The 11,775-nt window shown below is 50.0% G+C and overlaps 1 protein-coding gene across 2 annotated transcripts in view; it reads left to right on the top strand.

The window, feature by feature from the left end:
* The first annotated feature begins 520 nt into the window (after window positions 1-520).
* The window catches only part of MTIF2 (mitochondrial translational initiation factor 2), a 53,093-nt gene continuing 41,838 nt past the window's right edge, over window positions 521-11,775 (top strand). Inside the window, exons 1-5 of one of the 2 annotated variants that reach the window (XM_073628595.1) lie at window positions 521-680; window positions 4,269-4,416; window positions 6,486-6,606; window positions 7,100-7,274; window positions 11,002-11,162. In XM_073628595.1, the coding sequence (XP_073484696.1) occupies window positions 4,273-4,416; window positions 6,486-6,606; window positions 7,100-7,274; window positions 11,002-11,162 (601 nt within the window). In that variant the 5' untranslated portion in view covers window positions 521-680; window positions 4,269-4,272. Of the gene's footprint in view, window positions 681-3,659; window positions 3,810-4,268; window positions 4,417-6,485; window positions 6,607-7,099; window positions 7,275-11,001; window positions 11,163-11,775 lie in introns of those variants that run through there. The other variant, XM_073628594.1, reaches the window with a different exon arrangement.

The raw sequence follows: 11,775 nt of genomic DNA, 5'->3' as shown, positions 1-11,775 counted from the left end.
TGCTGCTCTCCAAATCGAGGCTTGGTTTTGCTGCTCTCCAAATCGAGGCTTGGTTTTGCTGATCTCCAGATCGAGGCTTGGTTTTGCTGATCTCCAGATCGAGGCTTGGTTTTGCTGATCTCCAGATCGAGGCTTGGTTTTGCTGATCTCCAGATCGAGGCTTGGTTTTGCTGATCTCCAGATCGAGGCTTGGTTTTGCTGCTCTCCAAATCGAGGCTTGGTTTTGCTGATCTCTAGATTGAGGCTTGGTTTTGCTGCTCTCCAAATCGAGGCTTGGATGTTCTCTAGCTTACTTGAGGTGATTGTAGCCAAATTAGTGCACTTGCAACAAAAATAATTAAGTACTGCACTAACATCCAAAATTTCAGAACAAGCCTTTGGGGTTTTACCCCCTTCTTCAAGGTCCAAGCAGTTTTCCAGCTTGAGACTTAGGTGCTTCGCTCCAGATCGAGGCTTGGCTATTTTCCAGATCGAGGCTTGGCTATTTTCCAGACTGAGGCTTGGCTTTCCGGCTTTCCAGACTGAGGCTTGGCTTTCCGGCTTTCCAGACTGAGGCTTGGCTTCTGCAGAGGAATAGACCTTGGAGCAGGCTGCTCTAAAGCTGGGAAGGGGGATGAAGCTGCATAGTTATTTCCCTATCTGTGCGCAGTGACGAACGGAGGATTTTGAAATCAAGAGAGGTACTGTACTGTACTATTATATACAGAGACTGATATATTCCACTTGATGGTGTATATTTATAAAACATGTGACTTTCACCGTTGGTGAACCAATCACTCATTCAAACCACATGCACCTGGAGGCTCGGTTCACACTTGTGCGATGCGGGAACCCTGCAAATCCACTGCGGGTTCCCGAGTTTACACCGCCATATGCGAACTGCTGGGAGTGTCAATACAATGTTAATGACACCCCCATTTCAGCTCACATATCACACTGCAAACTGACAGTTCAGACACGGATCAGATCACATGGGTGTGAACACCCATGCGATCCTATTCTGGTACGGACAAAAAAAAAAAAGGGTCCTGTGCGAGTTTGGTCTGAATGTGATGTCCAATCAACCATACTATCTGTATGGCTGAATTCGCATCACACATGATTTGAAGTGCGGTGCGAATCACATGCAATCTCGCAGAGGGCGCTGGTGTGAACCGGCACGGAAGATTCACCTGAAGTGAATGTTTGGGAAATGTCAGATTATTCATAAATCTGGTTCGGTGAGTTTAGGGTATATGTTGACACAATGGGGTTGATTTGCTATAGGCAAACAGGCTGATCGTTCTGCCAGGGGAAATTACTCTTTAGTAAGGATGAGCTCCGGCGTGTTCGCATGGCGCACGTGCCGAGCCCGCCAGGAAGTCGGCACGGCGCAGCGCTAATCACAGGCAGGGAGACATTTCCCGATCTCTGCAGCCGCACATCGGGAAATGTCTCACTGCTTGTGATTAGCGCTGCCCCGTGCCGACTTCCTGGCGGGCTCGACACGTGCGCCATGCGAACACGCCGGAGCTCATCCCTACTCTTTAGTAGAGCTGCACAATTAATCGTCAAGAATCGTTATCGCGATCTTGACTAAAGTGTTTCACAATTCTTTATATGCAAAGAATTCTCTCTGCTCTTCTGAAGCTACAGCCCTCAAAAGTAAGGCCCCTTTCACACTGGGGCGGTGGGGGCGCCGGCGGTACAACAGCGCTATTTTTAGCGCTGCTGTACCGTCGTTCTTGTAGCTGTATTCGGCCGCTAGTGGTGCGGTTTTAATCCCCGCTGGCGGCCGAAAAAGGGTTAAAATCCCTCGTTCAGCGCGGCTATAGCCGCGGTATTGCCGCGGTATAGCCGCGCTGTCCCATTGATTTCAATGGGCAGGAGCGGTGAAGGAGCGGTGAATTCACCGCTCCAAAAAAGCGGTTTGCAGAACTTTTTTCACCGCCCTGCCTGCGCACCACTTCAGTGTGAAAGCCCTCGGGCTTTCACACTGAACAAACAGCGGAGGCTGTTTAGGGGCGGTTTGCAGGCGGTATTTTTAGCGCAATACCGCCTGAAAAACGCTCCAGTGTGAAAGGGGTCTAAGGAAGAGAAAAACTGGGCAGTCTGCCAAAAATCAAAACATTCTTTATCAGTTGAACTTAAAGAGGAGTTCCACCCAGGGGGTCCATAAAAAAAAAAAAAAAAAATTAAAAGTCAGCAGCTACAAATACTGCAGCTGCTGACTTTTAATTGGACACTTGCCTGTCCCTGGGTCCAGCGATGCGGGGGATCGAAGCCCCGCTCGTCCCCCCCCCTCTGCTCGTCAGCGCCGGCATTTCAACTGTGGGCGCCGGGCTGTGGCTTCACAGCCTGGCACCCACTGCGCATGTGCGAGAGGCGTCGCACGCTGTGATTGGCCGCTCAGTCACCTGGGACCTGTAATGGGTCCCAGATGATTGACAGGAGGGAGGGAGCAGAGCTGAGCCCTTCCTGTGCCGAGGGGGAAGTGATGTCACCAGCCCAGGCAAAGGAAGAGGCAGACTACGAGGGACCCCCTAGCAACAGGCATTTAGAGGTAAGTAAAAAAAAAAAAAAAAAATCCAAATTTTTTTTGTTTTTTAGAATTCTTCAGGTATTTTTGTTTTTTTGGGTGGAACCCCACTTTAAGTATAAACATTGTATCAATTTGTCAATGGAATAGACTTTGTGTGTAAGTGAAAAAGTTTAACCACTTAAACACTAAACTTTTTTTCTGACATTTGTTGGTTTCAAGTTAAAAACATTTTTTTTTTAGAAAATTACTTAGAACCCCCAAACATTATATATATATTTTTAGTAGACACCCTAGAGAATAAAATGGTGGTTGTTGCAATGATTTATGTCACACTGTATTTGTGCAGCGGTCTTTCAAATGCAATTTTTTTTTTTTTTAAATTACTTTAATGAATTTAAAAAAAAAAAAACTAACCAGTAAAGTTAGCCCATTTTTTTTTTTTTTTTTATTGTATAATGTGAAAGATTTTACATTGCGAGAATCGTGAGAGAATTGTGATCTTTTTATTCTAAGCAAAATAAATTGTGATTCTCATTACGGCCAGAATCGTGCAGCTCTAGCTTTTAGTGAACGTGGTGAAAATTCACTTTGTAAAGAAATGCCCAATCATGTGCAAGAAAAACAAAAAAGCTGTTTTTGTCCCTGCACGTGATTGGATGATGGAAGTTAGCAGAGCTAAGGGAAATTTCCCGTGCAAAGTGAACAGCCTATTTGTCGGTAGTACATCACCCCCCCCCCCCCCCCCCCATTGGGTATAATGTGGCAGCCGGCTGCAGAGCTGTCAGTGCACGGTGACCATATGATATTAATCATCACTATTCTCTGCAGCTTTGCTCTGCCCTGGAGCTAGCATGACCCCCAGGAGTGGAGCAACCACCTCTAGTATTAAAGCGGGGTTCCGGCCGGGGGAAAAAAAAAATGTAAAAGTCAGCAGCTACAAACACTGTAACTGCTGACTTTAAATAAGCACACTTACCTGTCCTGGGTGCCCGCGATGACAGCCGCCCGAGGCCGACCCGTCCCTCTGGCTCTCAGGTCCCGGCACCGCCATCCTAACTAAGGGAAACAGGCAGTGGAGCCTTACGGCTTCACTGCCCGTTTCCTACTGCGCATGCGCGAGTCGCGCAGCCCTTTGTGAATGGGACGCGATGTGTTGTGGGACACACACAGTTCCCATAACACACCGCGCCCCATTCCACAGAAGACAACGCGGGGACGAGAAGACAGAACATCACCGCGACGTAGGAAGAGGGAGATTAGGAAGACTGCCTAGCAACAGCCATTTCAGGTGAGTTAAATTTTTAAATTTTTTTTTACCTCTAATTTTTTAGGTATTTTTGGTGCATTTTTTTTTTTTTGTGGTGAACCTCCACTTTAAAGGCTAAGTCCACCTCTTTGAGCCTGCAGAGCATTGCACCTATGGTCAGTGGCTAGAAGGTGCAATGCCAGGCTCCTGCAAACTCTTCCTCCAGTGTTATGTCCGTACAAAGTACAGCCTTTCAGCTGGAGAGCTGGAGGAAGAATCCATAGACTGCGAGTGAAAGGACAAGTGGGGACGATGCAAATATAAAAGAGGTGATGGATTTCTTTCCTTGGGTAATGTAGGAAGGGAGGGGGGGCTGTTGGGGTTGTAGCCGGGGTGGGGGGGGGGGGGGGGGGGGGCCTTATTGCTCATGCATATGTCTACTATGTTCTGTAAATGTAACCATTTCCTGTGCATTTGTCTCTGTTCTTATTGTTCTTACAGGAAAATGAATAGGAATATCTTACTGCAAGTGGAGCAAGTGGTCCATTTCCACAAGGCATGCCGCCAGTTACATGTGCTGTGTCTGAGAAACCGAGCGTGTCGCCTGCAGACGGCCCTTCTACAGCACCGCTACTTGTCCGCCAGAAAGGTAAAAAGAAGTTGTGTGTATATAGCACATATATACCTCCAGACATCTGAATAGCTCCTAGTAGCCCCCTCCCTCTCCCAGTCTGCTATAAGGGGGATTACAAAAGGCAAATATCAGGCAAGGTTGTGGTAATAATATTAGCTGTATTTAAAGCCCAACTCCGGACAAAAGGCTAAGTGCTCATTTTTGTCTAGGGGACATGAGAAAGGAGATATACTTACCTGATCCTCCTAGACCAGGGATATGCAATTAGCGGACCTCCAGCTGTTGCAGAACTACAAGTCCCATGAGGCACAGCAAGACTCTGACAGCCACAAGCATGACGACCAGAGGCAGAGGCATGATGGGACTTGTAGTTTTGCAACAGCTGGAGGTCTGCTAATTGCATATCCCTGTCCTAGACTGATCCCTGTGGCTCCTGCACATCACCTTCCCTCCCCCCTCCTGCGGTCTAGTAGCCTTTTGCAGTGGACTGTCCCTGACTTCATCAAACCCATAGACCTGCTCTGGATGTGAGGCCGTCAGGAACAGTCCACTGATGGATCGTGGGGGAGCAACGTTTGCTGGTGGAGCAGAGGATCAGGTGAGTTTAGGTTTTCTCCTCCCCCCTGGACAAAACAAGCAGTTAACCCTTACAGTGCACAGCCTCACTTGAAAGGAAAACTGTTTTTTTTTTTCTTCTAAACATAGGGCCAGATTTCTCTCCCTAAGACTTTAGGAGGACTGGACTGTGGCCAGTGGGAAAAAATATTGTCCCATTGTTTGTTTCAATGAGAGTTATTGCACCCCATTATTGGTGTTATTGTGCCCCATTGTTGGTGTCATTGGGAGGAATTGTGCCCCATTGTTGGTGTCATTGGGGGTAATTGTACCCGATTGTTGGTGTCATTGGGAGGAATTGTGCCCCATTGTTGGTGTCATTGTGCCCCATTGTTGGTGTCATTGGGAGGAATTGTGCCCCATTGTTGGTGTCATTGTGCCCCATTGTTGGTGTCATTATGAGGAATTGTGCCCCATTGTTGGTGTCATTTTGGCCCCATTGTTGGTGTCATTGTGCCCCATTGTTGGTGTAATTGGGAGGAATTGTGCCCCATTGTTGGTGTTATTGTGCCCCATTGTTGGTGTCATTGGGAGGAATTGTGCCTCATTGTTGGTGTCATTGTGCCCCATTGTTGGTGTCATTATGAGGAATTGTGCCCCATTGTTGGTGTCATTGTGTCCCATTGTTGGTGTCATTGGGAGGAATTGTGCCCCATTGTTGGTGTCATTGGGAGGAATTGTGCCCCATTGTTGGTGTCATTGTGCCCCATTGTTGGTGTCATTGGGAGGAATTGTGCCCCATTGTTGGTGTCATTGTGCCCCATTGTTGGTGTCATTATGAGGAATTGTGCCCCATTGTTGGTGTCATTGTGTCCCATTGTTGGTGTCATTGGGAGGAATTGTGTCCCCTTCATTGGTGTCGGTGAGGGGAATTATGCCTCATTGTTGGTATCACTGGATAAAATAGTACCCCCGGGCCACAGTTTGGAGACCACTGTTTTAAAGTATAATTAAAGGCAAAACTCCTCTTTTTTTTGGATAGAGTGGAGAGGGATTAGAACCCCTTTCAGGCTTTTATTGCTGTCTGTGTCCCCATTAGGGAGATTCACTCTCTTTATTTTTGCTGTTTACCATCATCATTGAGAGTGAAACAGACAGAAAATTCAATTTCCTAATTGTCACCAGAGAGGGAATCTTCCAGTGGGGACACTATTTCTGGTGATCCTGATAGACACCTCACCCTGGGGGGGATTTAGTCTTACTTACTTTCTTATTAATTATTGGAGAGGAAGGAGAAATCTCCCCAATAGGACACAAATAGCAAAAAAAAAAAAAAAATTGACAAGCGTTATAACTCCTAAAATCCCCCCAAAAAAGTTTTTTGTCTTTTTACTTCAATTAATAGATAACTAATGCACTGCACTAATGTATTTATATCTGTCTAGAGTTCAATTTTGGGTCAACTAAAGTATACTATGAATTTCATTCTTTGCTTTCTTATTCTCCCTGTAATTCTCGTTATTAAATAGGAAAAAGAACAGAAGAAACAAACGTTGCCAGTTATTAAACTAAAACAGAAGAAGGAAGTGGTGGAGGTGTGGAACAACATGACGGTGGGCCGGTTAGCAAAAGCCATGGATAGGGATGTTGGTGAGTTGCTCCTTTTTTATTTTTTTCTGGTTCACCTGGCATTCCTATAGAGCTTGGGGGGGGTCAATGTGCTCAGGCCCCAGTCAGGGTGGGCGGGCCCCAGTCGGCGTCGAGATGTGCGGCCCCCAGTCGGCGTCGAGGTGTGCGGGCTCCAGTCGGGGTCGAGGTGTGCGGGCCCCAGTCGGGGTCGAGGTGTGCAGCCCCCAGTCTGCGTGATTTAAACGTCTATTTCCATGTGGTATTGGGGTGCAGGCATAGTTCACCAGACGGTGTTCAGTGAATATGAATGGCCTTTAATGGGAGAGCATCTATGGGGCTTGTAATGCTGCATCGAGCACAGAAAGTGTTTGGGGTGCCTGCAGAACCCTCATTCATTCATTCACTGGGCACATCTATAATCACACTAGTCCCTGCCCCCCAGTGCCCTCCTTATGCCCGTGTGCCGTGTTCTCTCATGCTGTTTGCTTTACCACTTGACTTTTCTCTTCCATAGATGACATCTTTGAGGCTCTCCTGTACACAGCACAGAATGTGAACTCATTGAAACCATCGTCAGCACTCAGTGAAGAGGCCATCAAAGAAGTCGTCCAGAAATGTGGCCGGAGGTTCCTGTTTGTGGGACAAAAGAAAACTGAAAAAGTCAGGGAAAATCTCAATGCTGTAAAAAGGTATTTCATTGGATCCGTGGTCTCCAAACTGTGGCTCTTTGCTTGCTTTTATCTGGCCCTTGGAGCATTATTCCCCCCACTGTTGCAGACAGTTTCTGCCTCTGACACGGGCAACAGGACACTATTCCTCCCACTGGTACCAATGATGGGGCACTATTCCTCCCACTGACACCAAATATGGGGCACTGTTCTCCCCCCCCCCCACTGGTACCAATGATGGGGCACTCTTCCCCCCCACTGGTACCAATGATGGGACACTATTCCTCCCACTGATACCAATGATGGGGCACTATTCCCCACCCCCACTGGTACCAATGATGGGGCACTATTCTTCCCACTGATACTAATGATGGGGCACTATTCCTCCCCCCACTGATACCAATGATGGAGCACTATTCCTCCCCCCACTGATACCAATGATGGGGCACTATTCCTCCCCCCACTGATACCAATGATGGGGCACTATTCCTCCCCCCACTGATACCAATGATGGGGCACTATTCCTCCCCCCACTGATACCAATGATGGGGCACTATTCCTCCCACTGATACCAATGATGGGGCACTATTCCTCCCACTGACACCAATGATGGGGCACTATTCCTTCCACTGACACCAATGATCGCGGGGCTGTGCCTGCACTGCAAGGGTTAACTACTCGTTTACATCCAGGGTTGAGGAGAAGTGTTTTACATACATGATCCTCTGCTACCCCAGCAGATGGCGCTCCCCCATACTTTGGCTGAGGCCTGTCCCTCTGCATCCTCCCATCCAGGGCTGGATTACGGACCCGGCAGGGGCGGACTGATAACTCACGGGGCCCCTGGGCAATAGGAGATCATGGGGCCACACAGTATACACACACAGTATACACACACAGTATACACACACAGTATACAATCACACAGTATACACAGACATGTTTAAAAAAAAAAACACAGATTTTTATATACTGTCCCTGGTTTTACTGAGGCTGGCAACCCTGATGGGGCCCCCTAGTGGCCCAGGGCCCTCGGGCAGTGCCGAGTGGCTCAATGGTCAGTCCGCCCCTGGGACCCGGCATTGATGATGTCAGGACCTTAGGCTGCTGGAGCATGGAGGAGAAGACGCTGCGGGGGCTGGTTTACCAGCACTCTAATCATGGAGTTTTCTCTGCAGCTTTTAGACCTCTTTCACTTGGGTGGCTGCTTTTTTGATAGCTCTGAAAGTGATACACTATGGATCACTTTTCAGAGCTGGTTGATAGGCGGCTCCAAGGCGATAGGCTGTCTTATAGACGCCTGTTTTTTGTTTGGAGTGGCAATCCTGCAGCACGCTGCTGCAACCACGTGCACTACCACAGTCCTATTCACTTGAATGAGGTGTGTGGACAGCAGCACTGCCACTCAGTACCCTCGTTCAGCAGATCCCCCGCTCAGTAGTACCCTCGTTCAGCAGATCCCCCGCTCAGTAGTACCCTCGTTCAGCAGATCCCCTACTCAGTAGTACCCTCGTTCAGCAGATCCCCCGCTCGGTAGTACCCTCGTTCAGCAGATCCCCCGCTCGGTAGTACCCTCGTTCAGCAGATCCCCCGCTCGGTAGTACCCTCGTTCAGCAGATCCCCCGCTCGGTAGTACCCTCGTTCAGCAGATCCCCCGCTCGGTAGTACCCTCGTTCAGCAGATCCCCCGCTCGGTAGTACCCTCGTTCAGCAGATCCCCCGCTCGGTAGTACCCTCGTTCAGCAGATCCCCCGCTCGGTAGTACCCTCGTTCAGCAGATCCCCCGCTCGGTAGTACCCTCGTTCAGCAGATCCCCCGCTCGGTAGTACCCTCGTTCAGCAGATCCCCCGCTCGGTAGTACCCTCGTTCAGCAGATCCCCCGCTCGGTAGTACCCTCGTTCAGCAGATCCCCCGCTCGGTAGTACCCTCGTTCAGCAGATCCCCCGCTCGGTAGTACCCTCGTTCAGCAGATCCCCCGCTCGGTAGTACCCTCGTTCAGCAGATCCCCCGCTCGGTAGTACCCTCGTTCAGCAGATCCCCCGCTCGGTAGTACCCTCGTTCAGCAGATCCCCCGCTCGGTAGTACCCTCGTTCAGCAGATCCCCCGCTCGGTAGTACCCTCGTTCAGCAGATCCCCCGCTCGGTAGTACCCTCGTTCAGCAGATCCCCCGCTCGGTAGTACCCTCGTTCAGCAGATCCCCCGCTCGGTAGTACCCTCGTTCAGCAGATCCCCCGCTCGGTAGTACCCTCGTTCAGCAGATCCCCCGCTCGGTAGTACCCTCGTTCAGCAGATCCCCCGCTCGGTAGTACCCTCGTTCAGCAGATCCCCCGCTCGGTAGTACCCTCGTTCAGCAGATCCCCCGCTCGGTAGTACCCTCGTTCAGCAGATCCCCCGCTCGGTAGTACCCTCGTTCAGCAGATCCCCCGCTCGGTAGTACCCTCGTTCAGCAGATCCCCCGCTCGGTAGTACCCTCGTTCAGCAGATCCCCCGCTCGGTAGTACCCTCGTTCAGCAGATCCCCCGCTCGGTAGTACCCTCGTTCAGCAGATCCCCCGCTCGGTAGTACCCTCGTTCAGCAGATCCCCCGCTCGGTAGTACCCTCGTTCAGCAGATCCCCCGCTCGGTAGTACCCTCGTTCAGCAGATCCCCCGCTCGGTAGTACCCTCGTTCAGCAGATCCCCCGCTCGGTAGTACCCTCGTTCAGCAGATCCCCCGCTCGGTAGTACCCTCGTTCAGCAGATCCCCCGCTCGGTAGTACCCTCGTTCAGCAGATCCCCCGCTCGGTAGTACCCTCGTTCAGCAGATCCCCCGCTCGGTAGTACCCTCGTTCAGCAGATCCCCCGCTCGGTAGTACCCTCGTTCAGCAGATCCCCCGCTCGGTAGTACCCTCGTTCAGCAGATCCCCCGCTCGGTAGTACCCTCGTTCAGCAGATCCCCCGCTCGGTAGTACCCTCGTTCAGCAGATCCCCCGCTCGGTAGTACCCTCGTTCAGCAGATCCCCCGCTCGGTAGTACCCTCGTTCAGCAGATCCCCCGCTCGGTAGTACCCTCGTTCAGCAGATCCCCCGCTCGGTAGTACCCTCGTTCAGCAGATCCCCCGCTCGGTAGTACCCTCGTTCAGCAGATCCCCCGCTCGGTAGTACCCTCGTTCAGCAGATCCCCCGCTCGGTAGTACCCTCGTTCAGCAGATCCCCCTACTTGGTAGTGCCCTCGTTCAGCAGTTCCCCCTACTTGGTAGTGCCCTCGTTCAGCAGAACCCCCGCTTAGTTGTACCTTTGTTCAGTAGTACCCTCGTTCAGCAGATCCCCCGCTCAGTAGCAACCCCCAGCTCTTCTGATCCTCTGGTTTGCTGATTCTCCTCTCTCTCCAGACCCCGCTCACCTCCCGCTGTATTTCTCCCATGCAGCACACTATGTGAAACATTGCTGATTTCTCCTGCTGATCCCCTGCCACTCAGTCCCCCCTCTCCGGTCCCTGCTCACTTTCCGCTATAGCATTCCCATGTTGCACACCACGTGTGCCGCTTGCTAGTTTCTCCACTCCAGTTCGGACCCCACCCACCTTCCTGCTGCACTCCAGATGTGGCGTCTGGACCAAACACTTCCAGAATATATAGATAAGGCTCACCTAAGTGCAGTATGCCAGTGATTTATTGTATCACACAATGTAAAAAACACTTACAAGAAGGTGGTGTAAAATTGGCTCATCAAGTTAGTGTCATTTATTTATTGTTTGTTTTTCCCATTTCTAGGCCTCCTGCGGATCCTTCTGTTCTTGTGCCCCGACATCCGGTGGTGACTATAATGGGTCATGTAGATCATGGAAAAACCACTCTCCTCGACCAGCTGCGCAAAACCCAGGTAGCAGCAATGGAGGCTGGCGGCATCACTCAACACATCGGAGCATTTAGTGGTGAGACATGTGTGGACACTTCTGTCATTAAAGCTTAAGTTTAGATTTGAAAAATCAGCACAGAGGACAATACTTCACTTTAATAAAATGTGTCCCTTGTGCTGGTGTCGGTTGTCATAGAAATCTGCCATCCTCTACCCCCCTTCCCATACACTGCAGTCTTCCGATGCTGCAGGGGTTAATGCCAGCTCTGAACTAATAACAGGCACTCATCAAGAATGTCAACTAGAATCCTCCACCACCGCTATAGATGCCCACCTCACCACCCTGGAGATGGAACACCAGGCCTTCCACCGCCACCTTGTCCAACTGCGGCTAGATGATGGGGAAAATAGGAGCAGGCGAAACAATCTGCGCCTCCGTGGCATCCCTGGGGCTACTATGGGTCCACATCTCCGCACCACTGTGGTAGCTATTTTGATAAATAAACAAATCATGGGCTGCGCTATCCCCTTAATGATCTGCTGAACCTGCAGCAAAAAACTAAAAAAAAAATGTTAATTAAAGTGATGTGCCTATAAATCAAATCCAAGAATATAATATATAAGCGACTAAAGTCGTCATTCAGCTTTCAACATCATACAGTGTGAATATACACACATTTCATAAAATA

The sequence above is a fragment of the Aquarana catesbeiana genome, linkage group LG04 (assembly GCF_042186555.1).
Source record: "Aquarana catesbeiana isolate 2022-GZ linkage group LG04, ASM4218655v1, whole genome shotgun sequence".
Classification (NCBI taxonomy): Eukaryota; Metazoa; Chordata; class Amphibia; order Anura; family Ranidae; genus Aquarana; species Aquarana catesbeiana.
The sequence above is the reverse complement of the archived record's forward strand: the minus strand, read 5'-3'. Positions and strand labels throughout refer to the sequence as shown.